General features: G+C 39.2%; 1 protein-coding gene across 2 annotated transcripts in view; it reads left to right on the top strand.

Moving 5' to 3' along the window:
- Positions 1 to 12,372, top strand: part of il34 (interleukin 34) — a 132,475-nt gene extending 120,103 nt beyond the window's left edge. For both annotated transcript variants that reach the window (XM_061969325.1, XM_061969326.1), the window contains 2 exons: positions 4,941 to 5,048; positions 10,471 to 12,372. In XM_061969325.1, coding sequence (XP_061825309.1) covers positions 4,941 to 5,048; positions 10,471 to 10,689 — 327 coding nt within the window. In that variant the 3' untranslated portion in view covers positions 10,690 to 12,372. The remainder of the gene's footprint in view (positions 1 to 4,940; positions 5,049 to 10,470) is intronic.
- Positions 12,373 to 21,588: the final 9,216 nt, after the last annotated feature.

Genomic DNA, 21,588 nt, shown 5'->3' with positions numbered 1-21,588 from the left:
GACATCCAACACTTGTTAAAGTTAAAGTACCAATGATTGTCACACACACACTCGGTGTGGCGAAATTATTCTCTGCATTTGACCCATCACCCTTGTACACCCCCTGGGAAGTGAGGGGAGCAGTGGGCAGCAGCGGTGGCCGTGCCCGGGAATCATTTTTTTGGGTGATTTAACCCCCAATTCCAACCCCTTGATACTGAGTGCCAAGCAGGGAGGTAATGGGTCCCATTTTTATAGTCTTTGGTGTGACTCGGCCGGGGTTTGAACTCACAACCTACCGATCTCAGGGCGGACACTCTAACCACAAGGCGACTGAGTAGGTGTCAAATATGGTTCACCAACTTTAACCATCACTCGTCGCAGCGTGGCACTTTTTTACTGAGAAAAACTTCAGGATATCCAATCCAATCCAATCCACTTTATTTATATAGCACATTTAAACAACCATGTTTACTAGAGCTGCGACTCTTTGGGCACCACACGATTTGATTCGATTCTCGGAGGTAACAATTCGGTTCGGAATTGATTCTCGATTCAAAATCAATACTTTTTTAATAGTATTGGGCTATTCTATAATTAGCTACATTCCTCCATAAATAAGATAAACAGCTGTGAAAAATGTATATATTACTTAGAAGAAAACTGGTTTTGTTTAATAACATTTGTGGAAGTCGCCTTCCAGCGGGTCCTCCAGACCACCAAGCATCTCCCTGCGAGCCCGTTTCATGGTTCAATACAGTTTTATTTTTCACTCAAAGTCTGTGTGTTGCTTTCCAGCAATTGTCTTTTGTGGGTGTGATAGGCACGCTCTCGCTCTTACGCCCGCTCCCACTACCTCTCCTCCCCGGCTGCTGCTTAAACAGAGCAACAGGTGATTAGATATTAAGGCCCACCTGGGCCATCGACGCACCTGTCGCTGACTTCGAGGCTGGTCCTGGCACACCCCGCTTCGCTGCAGGCCAGCAGGCCACGCCCCCCTCCACAACATTTTACCCAAACATTTAATAAAGTCAAATACAAAAAAGGCAATAAGAGAAATATCCAACACTTCTCTTTTGAAAAGTAAATATGCACAGCAGATATGGACATCTGCATCAACTATATGATTTGCCCGAGTGGCTGGACAAGACAGATAAATAAATATAAAATTACAATAAATCGATTTTTTTATTTTAAAAAATTAAGAATCATTACAAATCACTCAAAAATCTATTTTTTTTTACGCCCCTAATGTTTACAGTTTTCTTACCCTCAGGCGGGCTACTTTAAAAAGTTAAAATACCAATGATTGTCACACACACAATAGGTGCGGTGAGATCATCCTCTGCATTTCACCCATCACCCTCACTTCCTAGGAGGTGAGGGGAGCAGTGAGCAGCAGCGGTGGCCGCGCCCAGGAATCATTTTGGTGATTTAACCCCCAATTCCGTGCCAAGCAGGGAAGTAATGGGTCCCATTTTTATAGTCTTTGGTATGAACTCACGACCTACCGATCTCAGGGCGGACACTCTAACCACTGGGCCACTGAGCAGGTCTCCCTGTTCGACTTCGGTACTGAACATTACTTTTTATTTTACCTCCTGAAAAAACATCTGGGCTTCAGCCCTAGTAGCCATTCCCTAACTTCGCCCCTGGCGTCAGCTTTTATCACTTTTGTCGACATAAAATTTGAGACCCAAAGGCAGGGCCCGTTGTGACTAGTAGGCTTGTTGTGGCCCTAATTAAGATTTGGTTTGTGGCCTCATGTTGGTCTTCAATAATACTACAGTGTAGTGCAACATGTTAGGGGCAATAGGGCTGAGTGAAGCCAAGAGAGTATTGTAATATTACTCTTGGCAACTAGAAGTAGCTTTGGCTACGAGGGCATGAATGTGTGCATTAAAGACGCAACAGTCAAAAATGCATTTAATTACATGTATAGAATAGAATAGAAAGTACTGTATTGATCCCTGGGGGAAATTCAGCACCACAGTTCGCTCACAATAGACAATAATAATAATAAATAAAATAATATATATAATATATAATAAATATAAATATATTCTACATATACTCTACATTTAAGTGCAGTCAAGAAGGAACATATGCATTATACAGTCTGATGGCTGTCGGTGTGAAGGACCTCTTGTGTCGTTCCGTGTTGCATTTTGGGAGTCTGAGCCTTCCACTCCGCCAGGTCTGAGTGTAGTGGGTGGGAGGTGTTGTCCATAATGGCTAGGAGCTTTGCTAGACTTCTCCTCTGTGACACCACCACCAGAGAGTAGCTCCACTCCCACCACGTTACTGGCCTTCTTTACCAGCTTGTCCAGCCTGTTTGCGTCCCTCGCTCTCAGTCCCCTGCCCCAGCAGGCCACGGCGTACAAGAAGGCGCCCGCCCCCACCGACTCGTAGAACATCTTCATCATCTTTTGTACAGACGTTGAATGATTCTAGCCTCCTGAGGAAGTAGAGGCGGCTCTGTCCCTTCTTGTAGAGTGGCTCAGCGTGTTTTGACCCATTCAGCTTGTTGTCCATGTGTACACCCAGGTATTTATAATCCTCAACCATGTCCACATCGACCCCCCCGATGGAAACAGGGGTCGCCGGAGTACTCCTCCTCCTTCCCAGGTCCACAACCAGCTCCTTGGTCTTCGTCACATTGAGCTGGAGGTGGTTCTTTCCACACCATGTGACAAAGTCCTCCGCCAGTGCCCTGTATTCCTTCCTCATCATCACCATCCTCGATAAACACCACTATCGCAGAGTCATCAGAAAACTTCTGAAGGTGGCAGGACTCTGACTGATAGTGGAAATCGGTGGTGTAGATGGTGAAGAGGAAGGGGGAGAGGACTGTGCCCTGCGGGGCCACGGTGTTGCTGACCAGCCTGTCAGACACACAGTCCTGCAGTCGCACGTACTGTGGTCTGTCAGACAAGTAATCAACAACCCAGGACACCAAGGGTCTGCATCATCTCCAACTTCACACCCAGTAGCCCAGGCCGTATGGTATTAAAAGCACTGGAGAAGTCAAAAAACATGACCCTCACACTGCTCGCAGGCTTGTCTAGGTGGGTCTGGGCTCGGTTCAGCAGGTAGATGACTGCGTCCTCCACTCCCAGTCGGGGCTGGTAGGCGAATTGGAGTGGGTCCAGGTGGGGCTTGACTGTAGGGCGGAGTTGTTCCAGGACCAACCTCTCTATGGTCTTCATGATATGGGAGGTTAGAGCCAACGGGCCTGTAGTCCTTCGACGTGCTGGGTCGCGTGCACTTGGGAATGGGGATCACGCATGAGGTTTTCCACAGTGGGGGGACTTTCTGCAGCCTAAGGCTCATGTTGAAGATGTGCTGGAGCACACCACACAGCTGTAGGGTGCAGGCTTTGAGCACCCTGAGGCTCAGACTGTCAGGACCCGCGGCCTTGCCTGTTTGTAGCTTATTTAGCTGAGCTATTAGGGGATAATATATGTTATTATATATAAGTTATCAAAATAATTGTGTTTACTATAGCATAAACCAAAATACCTAATTAACAAAAACAATTCAGTTGAATCCAATATATTCAAAAGTCCAAGTGCATCTGTTAGATTGGTAGGTCGTGAGTTCAAACCCCGGCCGAGTCATACCAAAGACTGTAAAAACGGGACCCACTACCTCCCTGCTTGGCACTCAGCATCAAGGGTTGGAAATGGGGGTTAAATCACCAAAAATGATTCTGGGCGTGGCCACCGCTGCTGCTCACTGCTCTCCTCACCTCCCGGGGGGTGATCAAGGGTGATGGGTTAAATGCAGAGAATAATTTCACCACACCTAGTGTGTGTGTGACAATCATTGGTACTTATATTCCAGATAATCAAATCAAACTTTATTTATATAGCACTTTTCATGCATGGGGAAATGACAAACATAAAGTGCTGTACAAAACAAAACAAGAAGAGAAGACAACACACACACACACGCGCGCACACACATACACACACGCATACAGCACTATTGACAAAGCAAAAACCAAATATGGCATGGAACTGAGGAGTTGAGGAAAAACTGGAGAATAATTCAAATTAATGCCGTTTAAAAAAATATATATACAGTACAGGCCAAAAGTTTGGACAAACCTTCTCATTTCAATGCATTTTCTTTATTTTCATGACTATTTACATTGTAGATTGTCACTGAAGGCATCAAAACTATGACACCTGTGAAGTGAAAACCATTTCAGGTGACTACCTCTTGAAGCTCATCGAGAGAGTGTGCAAAGCAGTAATCAGAGCAAAGGGTGGCTATTTTGAAGAAACTACAATATAAAACAAGTTTTCAGTTGTTTCACCTTTTTCTGTTAAGTACATAACTCCACATGTTCATTATTATTCCTCGTAAAAAACTCACTTTAATTGTCGCCGTGGAGACGAGGATTAGTGATTTAGAAGTAGCTAAAACATTGCCGCTAACTAACTAGCCATGTCTTAAAGCACCTCTTCCTGAGGGCGTTTCAGTGTTATAACTTCACCTTTATCGTTAGTTTTTAAGCCAAAATGCGTCCGTTCTCCCCTTTCTGTCTACTTGTAAGTACTCTGTGATTGTGCGCTGCCGAACATGCTCCTCTGCTTGTAAAACCAGCAATGTCACGACAGCGCGCCGTCATGCGGTACTTTTCAAACAGAGTATAGTACCGTTTTTGATTCATTAGTACCGCGATACTATACTAGTACCGGTATACCGTACAACCCGACACAAAACACATTTTTAGATATCCCCCCCCACCCCACCCCCCCACCCACCCACCAGTTCATCACGTTTCATGTGTCAGGTAAACCATGACGAATGGGGGGCATATGAATCCCCTTCCTACTGTAGCTGTAGCCTTTACTGAGCAAAACCGAACAGTGAAGCAAAGTCTAAACGCTCACGCCGATCATGACACCAATGATTGTTATTAATGTTTGGAGTATGATTATAATTCACAGATTATTCGAGTGCTGCCAGAGAGACATCCTTCCCGTCCTTACACTGCAGAGTTGGAGAGGCGATTGAAAGACACCGAAGGAGTCTTTGTACAGTCGCATCCTGCGGAGGTAAGGCAGAGGTCATGCTTCTGTACCACATCTGTATTAAGTGGCTCTTTGAATGAAGGACACGTAATTCAATTGGCCCTGGAACGCAAAGCTTACAGGATCGTTAGCAGGCAATGGATGTCACATTGACCCTATTAATAAATATTCACAATAATTAGGGGAACTGTCCAGAAGACTGGAAGACAGTCATTATCAGGGTATTAAATGTGACCTTTTTTATGATTGATTCAGGATTTAACTTCAATGGATTCTGGCGACTTATATATATATATATATATATACATATATATATATATATCAGTGTTGTCCCGATACCAATATTTTGGTGTATTTTGATACTTTTCGATACTTTTCTAAATAAAGGGGACCACAAAAAATTTCATTATTGGCTTTATTTTAACAAAAAATCTTAGGGTACATTAAACATGTTTCTTATTGCAATTTAGTCCTTAAATAAAATTGTGAACTTACGAGACAACTTTTCTTTTATTAGTAAGTAAGCAAACAAATGCTCCGAATTAGTCTGCTGGCATATGCAGTCACATATTGTGGCATTTATCATTCTATTATTTTGTAAAAATTATTAAGGACAAGTGGTAGAAAATGAATTATTAATCTACTTATTCAGTTACTGTTAATATCTGCTTACTTTCTCTTTTAACATGTTCTATCTACACTTCTGTTAAAATGTAATAATCACTTATTCTTCTGTTGTTTGGATGCTTTACATTAGTTTTGGATGATACCACAAATTTTGGTATCGACCCGATACCAAGTAGTTACAGGATCATACATTATAATAATTATATATATATATAGACATAATTTAAGTCCTCATGTGTCCAGGGACATATTTATAAACATAATATAACTTTTTTTTAACAAAAACAGATTTTGTGATGCTAAAAAATATTGATGTAATCATAGTAGTATCAACTAGATACGCTCCTGTACTTGGTATCATTACAGTGGATGTCAGGTGTAGATCCACCCATGGCGTTTGTTTACATCGTGACGCCGGTGAGCTACGGTGTGTAGTGAAGCATGTTTAGCTATTCCTCGTCCTGCAGGGATGATACTTGTAAGAAACGCACTTTATTTGTCGCCATGGAGGCGAGGATTAGTGATTTAAAAGTAGCTAAAACACTGCCGACTGCGGCTGGACGTTAGCAGCTGACTAGTTAGCTATGTCTTAAAGCACCTCTTCCTGAGGGCGTCTTTATTTTCATGACTGTTTACATTGTAGATTGTCACTGAAGGCATCAAAACTATGAATGAACACATGTGGAGTTATGTGCTTCACAAAAAAAGGTGAAATAACAGGAAAAAAATTAGGTGGCGACTTGTCCAGGGTGTACCCCGCCTTCCGCCTGAAAGGGACAAGCGGTAGAAAATATATACATTATATTCTAGTCTCTGCAGCCAATATTACATACAGATAATGTGTCATGAGACATGCAAATATAAATTAAATACACAGAGGTCATAAGTGCAGGAAATTAAATCAGCACAAATATACCTACAAACGAGGCATAATGATGCAATACGTACATAAAGCTAGCCTAAATAGCATGCTAGCATGGATTAGCTTGCAGTCATGCAGTGACCAAATATGCCTGATAAGCACTCCACACAAGTCAATAACACCAACAAAGTTCCCCTTTGTGCATTCACGCACAGCATGAAAAGTTTGGTGGACAAAATGAGACAAAGAGTGAGTGGCATAAAATATCTTTCTGTGGCATCGTTGAAGAAAGTTATACATGTAAACAAACTACGGTGAGTTCGGATTGTAAATAATGTAAATAAATCAATGTATATACTCTTGTGTGATGACTGTATTATGCTGATAGTATATATCTGTATCATGAATCAATTTAAATGGACCCCTACTTAAACAAGTTGAAAAACTTACTCGGGTGTTACCATTTAGTGGTCAATTGTACGGAATATGTACTGTACTGTGCAATCTACTAATAAAAGTTTCTATCAATCAATCAAGGACCGCCAAGATTAGTAGGACCAAACGGCGCTCGCCAAATACTCTCATCAGAGAATCATGTTGAATGTAAAGAGTGGGACTTCTAACATTTAGGGAGGTTTGTGTCATGTTGTCCTCCTACAGAAACTCTATTAAAACAAAAATATATTTTTTTCCCCCCATCTTTTTCTATTTTCATGCATTTTTGAAAAAGCTCCAGGGAGCCACTACGGTTGCAGGTTGCAGACCTCCGACCTATCCCCTTTAAGTTGGGGCATTTAAGTTGAGTTACCACTGTATGAGGAATTGTTGAGACAAAGAAGGAGGACAAAATAAGCTCTGCTTCTTCCTACCCCTTCTCAGACACGTTGAAATGTGCACATGCCAACGTGTGTGTTAAGCATGTTTGAATCACAAAACTGTTACTACAACTAAATTATCTGTATATTTCACGTTTTTCCGTATAATGTAACAGTGTTCATCCCAGCCCTGCACACTGTCCATGCCCCATCCCCAGACCACAAGTGTTTCATCCTTATGATTTTGGTTTTCTTCCCTTTCAACAGCTCTTTTAATAGTTTCCTGGTAGTTATCTTTTTAATGACACAACATCATCACGTTAAACTAAAAATGAAATTGAGTTTTGTGAGGGTCATTTTGAAACAGAGTTCATAGAACGTGACTTTAGATTAGCAGTCGAACATTAGCAGCCACTGCACATGAGGCTGACACGTGCATCACATTTTGTCTCAATTATCTTGTTGATCTAATCTTTTCCCAAATATTTGTGCTCAGGCTTACAAATGTCTTTAAGTAGTCACGAGGAAGATATTTGCCTGTTTTGATTATTATGGGCCTGTATGCAATGCAAGCGTCCATTCACATGCGGCTAAACAACAGTGAATGGGCGCTTGCAATGTTAGCATGTTAGCATGCTAACATCAAAGTGCTACCTTTTTTAGCTAATTTTGCAACCGTTTACCCTAGACTCATGTAGCTTGGTATGTGACACTTGTTAACTGCTCTAATGTTAGCATGCTAACATTAGAGCGTTAACTTTTTTAGCTAATTGTACTTGTTTCTTCTCTAATTCCCCAGCTATACTCCTTGGAGTCATAAATCTTGGTGTGTAACACAGGCTAACTATTATCATGCTCACGTTTGCTTGCTAGCATGCTAACGTCTTAAGCTAGTTTTGCAACCATTTAGCCCAGAGTCATACAACTTGGTCTGTGATACTTGTTAACTGTTAGCATGCAAACGATAGCTTGTGAGCAAGCTAACTTAAGCTTGCTAACTTTTTCATCTAATTTGACACTTTTTTTTTTCCTAGGTCCGCAGCCATACACCTTTGAGTCATGTAACTTGGTATATGAAACATGCTGACTGTTATCACGCTATTGTTAGCACACATGCTAAGTGTTAGCATTTTAATGTAAACATGCTACTGATTTAGGTGTAACTGTACAAAATGAGCTGTGGCTCATTTTGTACAGTTACACCTAAAACTCACGGATTCAGACACTCGGCACCATCTTAAAAGTACGGTGGCTTACGACGGGCTCAGATAGCAGGCCTTTCAAAATTTCTGCGGGAATTTTCTAGTTGCTCATACTTGAAACTTTATTATAGTTCCGCACGTTTTTTCTTACGCTTAATACGTGACGAACCGGCCAACGAACCCCCACATATGTTATACCGTCGAAAAGGTCTCGTTCGCGCAGATGGGGGTACTCTTAATTGAGAATATTTAGTGTTACCTTGGCAACGCTATTCATGAATAAACAAAAAAAATGGGCCAATTTAATGGGTACGCACCTTTATAATGGTGTATATATATACTCTATTTTTCGGACTATAAGTCGCAGTTTTTTTCATAGTTTGGCCGGGGGTGCGACTTATACTCAAGAGCAACTTATGTGTGAAATTATTAACACATTACCGTAAAATATAAAATAATAATATTTAGCTCATTCACGTAAGAGACTAGACGTATAAGATTTCATGGGATTTAGCGATTAGGAGTGACAGATTGTTTGGTAAACGTATAGCATGTTCTATATGTTATAGTTATTTGAATGACTCTTAACATAATATGTTACGGTAACATACCAGGCACCTTCTCAGTTGGTTATTTATGCCTCATATAACGTACACTTATTCAGCCTGTTGTTCACTATTCACTGTGGACTGGACTCTTACTGTTATGTTGGATCCACTATGGACTGTACTCTCACAATATTATGTTAGACCCACTCGACATCCATTGCATTCGGTCTCCCCTAGAGGGGGGGGGGGGGGGGGGGGGGGGTTACCCACATATGCGGTCCTCTCCAAGGTTTCTCATAGTCATTCACATCGACGTCCCACTGGGGTGAGTTTTTCCTTGCCCTTATGTGGGCTCTGTACCGAGGATGTCGTTGTGGCTTGTGCAGCCCTTTGAGACACTTGTGATTTAGGGCTATATAAATAAACATTGATTGATTGATTGATTGATTTATTTTAAATTGCCTTTCAAATGTCTATTCTTGGTGTTGGGTTTTATCAAATAAATTTCCACAAAAAATGTGACTTATACTCCAGTGCGACTTATATATGTTTTTTTCCCTTCTTTATTATGCATTTTCGTCCGGTGCGACTTATACTCCGGAGCGACTTATACTCCGAAAAATACGGTATATGTTTTCAGCAGAACGCTCCAACCCGCGAGATTACCTCCTCTTGGAGCTCAGCCATACTTTCACGTAGCTCGGTGCTTAACGTCTCATTTTGTTCACACACTTGTCTACTTTAACCCTGGCTAAAAAGTTTTGACGTCCAATGTTTGGTTTTGGATGGATGGCCATCGGAAGGAGGCGAGCGCCATCGGCCTTCCTCCAGTAAAGCGGATGGCGTCCACTCTAATTTACTAGAGCGTGGAAACCCGAAAATTAGCTTTTTTTTGGTGAACAACCTGTCGTCACGGCCTCATCTTTTATCCCACTGTCATGTGTTTTGGTGAAAACATTGACACACATGTCCTCTCGCAGACAATGTCACTTTTATAGAGGTCATGTTTCCCATTTCGCTTCTGTTGGCCCTCAAAGCCAAGAAAGTCAGCTAAATCTCTCATTGACTCCAATGTTAGATGTCGGCGTGAAAAAACACAAAAATTCTTATTTTCCTACTCGCTCTAACTCGGCCATTTCTCCACTTATCGGAAACCTGAAAACACCGGAACGTTCCTCAAAGCCTTGAGGCACTCACAGTTTTTACAAAAAGTCGATATCTCGAAAGGTCCAGGGCACAGATAGCAGGCCCATCAAAATTTCCACGGGAATGTTCTAGTTTGTAGATAATACTGTGTTGCAGATGTGTTTCTTAGACATGCTGCACTACACAATTGACTGAATACTAATAATACTTATGTGTGTGTGTGCGTGCGTGTTTGTTTCTGGGCAGGTGTTCCAGCAGGAGCTTCCAGATGCAATCCAGGACAAATGGGAGTGCTTAACAGAAGAGACACACAGAGTGCCAGAGACCAGCTGGAGGTTTGCGACTCCAAAATCTCTTCTGGACAATTTCTGTCAGACCATGCACTGCCTCTTCAGTGACTGCTTTAAAGCCACAAAAAGCATGGACTGTGAGTATGAGCCCGCCGGAACGGGATACGTAATCTAGCGACAACTTTGAAATGAAAGTTTGCTTTGTTTCATCACATTGGAACTACGGTGGTACCTCCGTTTTTGTTCGAAAGAAGACCAAACTGTACAAATCAATTTCTCCCATTAGAAATATTGTCATTCCAATTAGTCTGCGTTAGACATCCAAAAAAATCAACAAAAAACACATTTTATCGAGAAAAAATATAATTTTTCATGCAGAAAACAATGTGAAATATACATAAATGACGAATGAAACAAATACTTTTACCTTTTTTGAAAGAAGATGGCAATTAACGGAGAGGAAGGAAGAGAAGAGAGCGCAACGTGAACGTCGCCTTCCTACTTTTCTATGAGTTTTTTCTTTAATTAAATAGTTTTTCTCACCTTTTTTATCAAAGTGATGACACTCTCAAATAAGGACGTGTACCGAATTTGGCACTTTGATAGTTGTCGGCCGAAGTCCATTGGTACTACTGGGTATCGATTCTCGTAAAATCGAACGGTGCCATATTTTGAAACTTTTGTTGCACTTGACGAAGTCACGTCGGGTTGTAAACTGCATCGACTCAAACACTTGGCGGAGAAATAAGCACTCAGAGCGGACTCAGCCAAACTGCTTCGAGGTAATGTTACAATTTTCCATGCCTGATAGAAGACGCTCGGTCGCAAAGTAAGGCTCCGCTTTTCCAAAACGAGCTAGCCCGGTGTTAATTCACATAGCAAAACGCTGATTAGCATTAGCAATTTTTCATGACGATTTCAAAACTTCCAAATTTAGCAATGAAAACTACGACTACGACGAACGTTGCAATCAAACAGCTGGTACATCACTTACAGTATAACAACTTTGTAGGGCTCAACAAAAGATGTAGAACTTGCAAATGAGACTCAGAAGTGTGAGAAACAGCAACGTTATCATTATCAGTTCATTTTTCAATGTTGAAAGACATTTGCAAGTGTCATTATTACTATTTGATTACACTGCTCCCCTCACCTCCCAGGGGGTGATCAAGGGTGATGGGTCAAATGCAGAGAATAATTTCGCCACACCTGGTGTATGTGTGACAATCATTGGTACTTTAACTTTAACTTTAACTTAAACAATGAACATTTGTACCGTTGAGTACTGGTATCGATTCAAGGTTACCGAGAATTGCAACTTTAATTTGACCACATGCTGTCTTATTTTGTAGTCACACTCAATAAAAAAGCCCAGACTGTCTGAAAGAAAGGGAGAACAATGCATGATCGGAGAAAGAAATAAAAAAGGTTTTGTTCGTGGGGGTTAGTTGGCCGGTTTTGTTCGTGTTTTAATGAACAAATGGACCGCAAACACGAACACACACACATACACACACACATAGTACGTAGTAAATCTGTCTTTAAATCTATAAGAACCAGAATCCATCCTCCAGAAACATTTAGTCAGCAACATGTAGGATTCTTTGGGCACTCAAATCCATGGAATGGTACGGACTAGTTTGTCACGCGCAATGGACGAAAACCAGAGGAAATTTTCGGTAAAAAGACACATTTCCGAAAAGTGGAGCATACAAAAACTGAGGTACCACTGTACTGTAAAAAGGTAAAACGGCTGCAGATTGTCACTTTTTTAGTTTCTGTGCATTTTTGACTTGCATTCAAGTATGTCCCGAGTTTGAACAACTCAGAATTTGATGAAAGTTTAACAGAAATATAGTACAGGCCAAAAGTTTGGACACACCTTCTCATTCAATGCCTTTTATGTATTTTCATGACCATTGTAGATCAGGGGTCCCCAAACTCGCGGAAAGTCCCAAGTTAAAAATATGTTTTTTTTATAGTTTTTTTAATTTTTAAAAAATTTTTTTTTAAATCTGTCCTTTCTAATACATTTTCTATCGCTTGTTACTCTCGGTGTCTCCGAGCCTCTCATATTGTCTAATAATGCATTTTCCCATCGATAACGTGACATCGTGCTCGGAATATATATATATATATATACAGTCATGGGCACCAAATCTGATATTATTTTACACAGAACTCAAAAAATGGACTGGACAAAATTGGCATTTTTGGGAGGGGGGGTTTGTGTTGTTCCAATGCAAACAAAATAAATAAACATGTGAATACCAAAGTATTTGTAAATTCAACAATTTTCTGAGAGAAGTGGTGCATTATCTGACAGAAATGCAGGGGTGGCAATATTTTTGGCCATTCATTTTTTTTCATTTATTTATTTATTTCAGGCAGTGACATAAAAAAAAAAGTACAAAGTTGACAACACATAATAGTATAAATTAATATAGTGCAAAAGGTAATGTATAGTATGTAATGCATGATTTTCCAATTGTGGGAAGAAGATAATTTATTTAATCCCACCCCCAGTTCTCCATTCAGTGATTACTCCCATGAGTTTCACTGTTACTTTGTTTAATGATTATAATACAAATGTTGTATCATAGTGCCATTACCACAGGTAACAATAATTATTACACTATAACAATAATTTATCAACAATGTAGGAATAATGAATATACTAACGATGGTAATAGACAACATAGCAATAATGTTAAGGAAACATTGAGCACATGACTATATATATATATATATATATATATATATATATATATATATACACACCGTATTTTTCGGACTATAAGTCGCAGTTTTTTTCATAGTTTGGCCGGGCTCCAGTGCGACTTATATATATTTTTTCCTTTTTTATTATGCATTTCTGGCAGGTGCGACTTATACTCCGGTGCGACTTATACTCCGAAAAAATACGGTGTGTATATATATATATATATATACTGTGTGTGTATGTGTATATATATATATATATATATATATATATATATATATATATATATATATATATATATATATATGTATGTGTATGTGTATATGTATATGTATATATATATATATATATATATATATATATATATATATATATATATATATATATATATATATATATATATATATATATATATATATATATATATATATATGTGTATGTATATATATATATATATATATATATACATATACAGGACTGTCTCAGAAAATTAGAATATTGTGATAAAGTTCTTTATTTTCTGTAATGCAATTAAAAAAAATAAAAATGTCATACATTCTGGATTCATTACACATCAACTGAAATATTGCAAGCGTTTTATTATTTTAATTTTGCTGATTATGGCATACAGCTTAAGAAAACTCAAAAATCGTATCTCAAAAAATTAGAATGTTTCCTCAGACCAAGTAAAAAAAAAAGATTTATAACAGCAAAACAAAATCAAACATTTGAAAATGTCAATTAATGCACTCAGTACTTGGTTGGGAATCCTTTTGCACGGATTACTGCATCAATGCGGCGTGGCATGGAGGCAATCAGCCTGTGACATTGCTGAGGTGTTTTGGATGCCCAGGATGCTTCAATAGCCTTTACCTCATTTTCATTATTGGGTCTGGTGTCTTTCAGCTTCTTCTTCACTATACCCCACACATTTTCTATGGGGTTCAGGTCAGGGGAGTTGGCAGGCCAATCGAGGACAGTAATGCCATGGTCAGTACACCAGTTACTGGTGGTTTTGGCACTGTGGGCAGGTGCCAGATCATGTTGGAAAATGAAATCATCATCTCCATAGAGCTTTTCAACAGATGGAAGCATGTAGTGCTCTAAAATCTCTTGGTACACAGCTTCATTGACTCTGGACTTGATGAAACACGGTGGACCAACATTAGCAGCTGACATGGCTCCCCAAACCTTTGCTGCCTGTGGGAACTTCACACTGGATTTCAAGCAACTTGGATTTTGCTCCTCTCCAGCCTTCCTCCAGACTCTAGCGCCTTGACTTCCAAATGAAATACAAAACTGGCTTTCGTCTGAAAACAGGATTCTGGACCACTCTGCAACTGTCCAGTACTTCTTTTCCATAGCCCAAGTCAGACGCTTCTAGAGATTTTAGAGCACTACATGCGTCCATCTGTTGAAAAGATCTATGGAGATGATGATTTCATTTTCCAGCATGATCTGGCACCTGCCCACAGTGCCAAAACCACCAGTAACTGGTGTACTGACCATGGCATTACTGTCCTTGATTGGCCTGTCAACTCCCCTGACATTTTTGTTTTTTTAATTGCATTACAGAAAATAAAGGACTTTATCACAATATTCTAATTTTCTGAGACAGTCCTGTGTGTGTGTGTGTGTGTGTGTGTGTGTATATATATATATACATACAGCTCGGCCCCCAGCCAAATTTTCTAACCCAATGCGGCCCCTGAGTCAAAAGGTTTGGGGACCCCTGTTGTAGATTGTCACTGAAGGCATCAAAACTACGAATGAACACGTGTAGTTATGTGAAGTGAATTATATTTATATAGCGCTTTTCTCGAGTGACTCAAAGCGCTTTACATAGTGAAAACCATTATCTAAGTTACATTGGGTGGGTGCTGAGAGCGGGTGGGTAAAGTGTCTTGCCCAAGGACACAACGGCAGTGACTAGGATGGCGGAAGCGGGGATCGAACCTGCAACCCTCAGTTGCTGGCACAGCCACTGTACCCACCGAGCCACACCGCCTTGTACTTAACAAAAAAGGTGAAATAACTGAAAACATGTTTTATATTCTAGTTTCTTCAAAATAGCCACTCTTGGCTCTGTTTACTGCTTTGCACACTCTTGGCATTCTATCGATAAGATTCAAGAGGTAGTCACCTGAAATGTTTTTTCCAACAGTCTTGAGCCTCTTGAAGCTCATCGAGAGAATGCCAAGAGTGTGCAAAGCAGTAATCAGAGCAAAGGGTGGCTATTTTGAAGAAACTAGAATATAAAACATGTTTTCAGTTATTTCCCCTTTTTTTGTTAAGTCCTTAACTTCACATGTGTTCATTCATAGTTTTGATGCCTTCAGTGACAATCTATAATGTAAATAGTCATGAAAATAAATAAAAACGCATTGAATGAAGAGAATATGTGTCCAAACTTTTGGCCTGTATTGTATGTGTCTGATAGAAGTCAGAAAAAAAACTGAAGATTGAGGTTGAACCGCTGCCTGCATGATGTCACGCAAGACTTAACAAAAGCTTAGTGAGCCTTTAAAGTATAAAGACATTTTCCTTTTTCTTTATTGGAACGCCTTCAGGGAGGAAAACGGATGGTGTCCACAGAAGTTGTAACAAAGTGGCCACCATATGTTCAAAAAGCAGGACAGAATAGTTTCAATGTAATGATACCCATCTTGGGAGAGCACACAATTCATTAAGTTTATTGTAACTTATTTTTTGTACATTTATGACCAACATTAAAAAACTGTATTGTTGATAAATGTTTCATGATGGTGACTGCTTTACCCTGGACTGATGATGAGCAACCACTGTAAAGTTATGCAACCAATGTTTGTGTACTTTTTTGCAAACTGGTTATAGCAGTGATTTTCAAACTCTGGTACGTGTACTACAAGTGGTACACAGGCTCCATCTAGTAGTACACAGAGGAATCACTTTATTAAAGAACAGTGTTTTATCTTCCTATATTCAAACACAGTGCTACTGTTTGAACTGTTTTTAATGTTGCAGTGGCCAAATATATTAAACTGTTAAATAAAACCTCTGCCTTGTTTTCAATGAATACTTAGGCCTACTACGCTACTGTATTTTAATGTTGGTCATTATGGTGGTACATGGAGAGCCAAGTGTTTTCTGAGGTGGTACTTGGTAAAAAAAAATATTTAAAAAAAAAAGTCTGAGAACTACTGGGTTATAGAACCTAAGAACATGACAAAAATTACTTTTCAGAAAAAACATTAATTGTTACCTGCTACAACTTATGATATACGTCAAATAAACTATTTAAATATTTTCAAAACAAATAAAAAGACCCTTTTTTATCAGTTATTTAAGCAAGTAATTGTGTTATTCGTGGGTATGAGGCACAAGAAAAAAGGAAACAATTCCTAGAAGAAACCACAACTTAATGCAATTCAGCTGTTGCGGTTTTATCGCTAATGACATCCACACTTCTGAAAATAAAGTTAGCTTTATAAATGTGCATGTGTCAATTCATCGTGAAAATGTGTTGAAACTTTGTGCCGACATTCATCATAGTCCATGAACTCAACTCGTCTTCGCTTGTTAGTGGAAGAAAACATCAAGGGCCTGATTTACTGAAGATCTGCGTGTACTAGAACATGTGCAGACCTGATAGCACACGCAAAGCCAATCGACTAAACCTGTGAAAAGTGGATTGTGTCTGTTAATTCAGCAGAATAAGGCATGGAATCTATTTGGCGTCTCTGTCTTTATTATAACGCACAATATATGCTGACTATCAAACAGCCACAGTACTGTGAGGAGGAAATGCAAATATAATTATTTAGCGTGTGCAATGTGATTTATCAACGCCCGTTTTTGCGTGCACTATTTCACTGACATTTCCACATAAGGTTGCAGGATCAGTGATTGTGCTGCAAAGACAGGTAATGGACAGATGACAATCCTCTGTCGTACGTGTGTGTCAAGATATTGGTGCAGAGTCAGAAATAAAAATAGAAAAAATATATGAACACTATTTAACCCTTTTTTTCTATAATTTTATTGCTGCTGGGTGACCTATGGGGCTGAATACAATGAATTCAATTAATGCTGCATTTTTTATTTTTTTATTTTTTTTTTAATCAATACACAACAATACCATGATAATGCAATTCCAATTCCAATACCAAAACCGACCCAGCAACATTCAGAATAGCAACTGAGAGGACACACAAACATGACACAAAACAATCCAAAAGCAGTCAGACAAAAATGAATATTATCAACAACAGTATCAATATTAATAACAATTTCAACATAGCAGTGATTAAAAATCCCTCATTGACATTATCATTACAGCCATTTATAAAAAATAAAAACATTTAAAAAACAAAACAAAAAAACATAATGTCAGTGGCTTACACTTGCATCGCATCTCATAACTTGACAACACATTGTGTCCAATATTTTCCACAAAGACAAAATAAGTCATATTTTTGGTTCATTTAATAGTTAAAACAAATTTAAATAATGGATGTGTGTGAGCGTTGGCAGGGCGGCTGCAAATGAGGACAGTACAGTTTGTTGTTGTTTTGCCTTTGTTAATAAATAGAAAGTTTATCCATCACCTCCTTATATTTGCTAGATATACAGGACTGTATAGTAGGCATGTGCTATACCACTGATTTTCTTTCCAATTTGATCAAATTCAGGCTGGTATAAGCGATATCGATCCGATACCGAAGGTTTGTGCAAATATAACTCATGTGTCTGCTGAATTTTAAAAAGTTGTCAATTTCAAATAACACATCTCAAAATATACTTAAAACATTAAAAAAAGTTTACTTAGTTAGATAATTGAAACAAATAACACTAAATTGGCCTTCGTGTGTGATTGTGATTGTGAGTGTTAATGTTGTCTATCTGTGTTGGCCCTGCGTTGAGGTGGTACCTTGTCCAGGGTGTACCCCACCGTCCGTCCAAATGCAGCTGGGATAGGCTCCAGCACCCCCGCAACCCCGAGAGGGACAAGCGGTAGAAAATGGATGGATGGATGGATGGATCCCATATTCCATTGTATGACTCATTATTATCTAAACTAAATGCAGTTTTTTCGATTGATATCATCTCCATAGCTTGTGTGTACCAGTCAGTATGTGTTGGACTATCAACATATAACCATTTTTTGCTGCCGTTTTTATAATATAGTTCGTTTTTTTTTATTTAGGAAATATACTTTATTACCGTATTTTTCGGACTGTAAGGCGCACTTAAAATCCTTTCATTTTCTCAAAACTCGACAGTGCACCTATTAACCCGATGCGCCTAATGTACGGATTCATTTTGGTTGTGTTTACCGACCTCGAAGCTATTTTATTTGGTACATGGTGAAATGATAAGTGTGACCAGTAGATGGCAGTCACACAAGAGATATGTGCAGACTGCGATATGACTCAAGTAAACAACACCCAAATTGTATATGTTCCATTGAAAATATAGAACATTACTCACGGCGCTCAAAAGTCCATCAATATTTTTTTAGTAGGACTTTGGTAAGCTATGAAGCCGCACCGCTTGATGGATTGTACTGTGCTTCAACATACAAGTATTATTATGGTGTGTGTATAAGTTAAGACATACTATCTGACGTTTTGTTTCACAATATTATGCAAAAGCAACTTTTCTTACCTTCTGGTACCTGCTGATTTGTATTTGGGATCTGCATTAGTCCTGAAAATGTGCGCGCCTCCGCCTTTGTAGTCCGTCCCGACGCCGTAGTCGATAAGCTTCTTCTTTTTCTCTATCTTCTTGTTATGGGACATTCATCCTCCGCTGTTGCCATTTCTAATATAAAGTAGTGTAAAGTTCTTACTTATATCTGTCAGTAAACTCGCCATGAAAGCGCTAAAACATACCGGTGTAGTGAGTTTACATTATTCACCCAAGGAACTTTAGTTATTAGAGAGTTCACAACACATTTCTGGCGTTATTGTTGCACTAGTGAGCCACGGATGAGGAGATGCTGCTCCGTTTTTGATTAAAGTAAAGTCTGAATGTCATTAAAACAGTTAGCTCCATATTTTGACACTTCTTCCACTCCCGTCCTTGCACGCTACACCGCTACAACAAAGTAAATAAGACCGCCCACAAAAAGGCGCATCCTGAAGCGACTGTCAGAAAGCGGCTTGAAGATGATCTGTAAAACATCATCTATGCAACATTTTGACCAAAGAACCACCATTACATGTTATGTAGACCACAAGGAAGTGTTTTACATTTAGAAAAAAAAATTATTAATATGACTCCTTCAATGCACCCTATAATCCTTATATATGAAAAAAGATCAAAAATAGACCATCGGCAGTGCGCCTTATAATCCGGTGCGCCCTATGGTCCGGAAAATTCGGTACACGCTACTTTATTTTTTGCACACATTGACCAGTGCGTGGTGTTTGGTTCTTAGCAAATCAGGCCCCGAGTGTTTGTTAATGCCTAGTTGACACATGTTCTGTTTACCTCTCATTTTAGCGCATATAAAAAATAATGACCACAGTATACAACGCGCTTTAAGAATTTACAAGCTATAACTTCACAAAATAAACAAAAAAAACGAAATGTTAAATCAAAATATTACGCCACGCTGGCATCACCTGTGACATAAAAACATATAAACGTAAAATTCCTTGCAACCCGACCTTTTTTAACGCTCTATTAAAACTTAAAGAACATGTGGAGGCTTTTATACATTATTTACCAGCCTATGTTCTTGTCAAAGCTATGGAAAAAAATAATGAAGCAGGCAGTAGATTTCCATTGAGGTTTCTCTATGCTTTATGTTGGTAATAAATTGTTATGAGGACTTTGCCGAACAATTTACATGAAAATATGTATCATGAGTTTATTGCTTGGATTCAAAATGACGTCACGTTCGGCACATATATATATATATATGTGTATGTATATATATATATATATATATATATATATATATATATATATATATATATATGTATGTATGTATGTGTGTATATATATGTGTATGTATATATATATATATATATATATATGTATGTGTGTATATATATATGTGTACCGTATTTTCCGCACTATAAGCCGCCCCGGGTTATTAGCCGCACCTTCAATGAATGGCATATTTCAAAACTTTGTCCACCTATAAGCCGCCCCGGACTATAAGCCGCGCCTACGCTGCGCTAAAGGGAATGTAAAAAAAACAGTCAGATAGGTCAGTCAAACTTTAATAATACATTAAAAACCAGCGTTCTAACAACTCTGTCCCAAAATGTACGCAAATGTGCAATCACAAACATAGTAAAATTCAAAATAGTGCAGAGCAATAGCAACATAATGTTGCTCGAACGTTAATGTCACAACACACAAAATAAACATAACGCTCACTTTCTGAAGTTATTCTTCATTCGTAAATCCTTCGAATTCTTTGTCTTCGGTGTCCGAATTGAAAAGTTGGGCAAATGTGGGATCCAAAATGGCCGGTTCCGTCTCGTCGAAGTAATCGGAGTCAGTGTCACTGTTGTCCAGCAGTTCTGTGAATCCTGCCTTCCGGAAAGCTCGGACCACAGTTGTGACCGAAATATCTGCCCAGGTATTTACGATCCACTGGCAGATGTTGGCGTATGTCGTCCGGCGCTATCTGCCTGTCTTAGTGAAGGTGTGTTCGCCTTCGGTCATCCATTGTTCCCACGCCGTTCGCAGTCGTGATTTGAATGCCCTGTTGACACCAATATCCAGCGGCTGGAGGTCTTTTGTCAATCCACCCGGAATGACGGCGAGTATTGAATTAAGCGCGTAAGCGTGTCTCTTAATGTGATGTTATGAGCTAGCAAATATAACAACTACACTACCCAGCATGCAACGATAGTGACGAGCATGCGCGGTAGCCCTGAGAAGCGTTGTTGTATGTGCTGGCAGTTAGAATGTGGTTATGAGCACGCTGTGAGTAAACGTTGAGAACTCAGTTAACACGCCTCGTCTGCATTATTTATAATTAGACAGACAACACACTTAATAGGAGCCATTTTGGGGTCTTTACATAAACACACAAATGGAAATGAAACGTCACATATCCCAGCATGCACCGCGCGCTTCTTCTACGGGGAAAAAAGATGGCGGCTGTTTACCGTAGTTGCGAGACCTAAACTTTATGAAAATTAATATTAATATTAACCCATATATAAGGCGCACCGGATTATAAGGCGCACTGTCAGCTTTTGAGAAAATTTGTGGTTTTTAGGTGCCCCTTATAGTGCGGAAAATACGGTATATGTATATATATATGTATATGTGTATATGTATATATACACTGTATGTGTATGTGTATATATGTATATGTGTATATATGTATATATATACTGTATG

This window comes from Nerophis lumbriciformis, linkage group LG10 (assembly GCF_033978685.3).
Source record: "Nerophis lumbriciformis linkage group LG10, RoL_Nlum_v2.1, whole genome shotgun sequence".
Classification (NCBI taxonomy): Eukaryota; Metazoa; Chordata; class Actinopteri; order Syngnathiformes; family Syngnathidae; genus Nerophis; species Nerophis lumbriciformis.
Note: the sequence above shows the minus strand (reverse complement) of the source record. Positions and strands in the feature narration are given on the sequence as shown.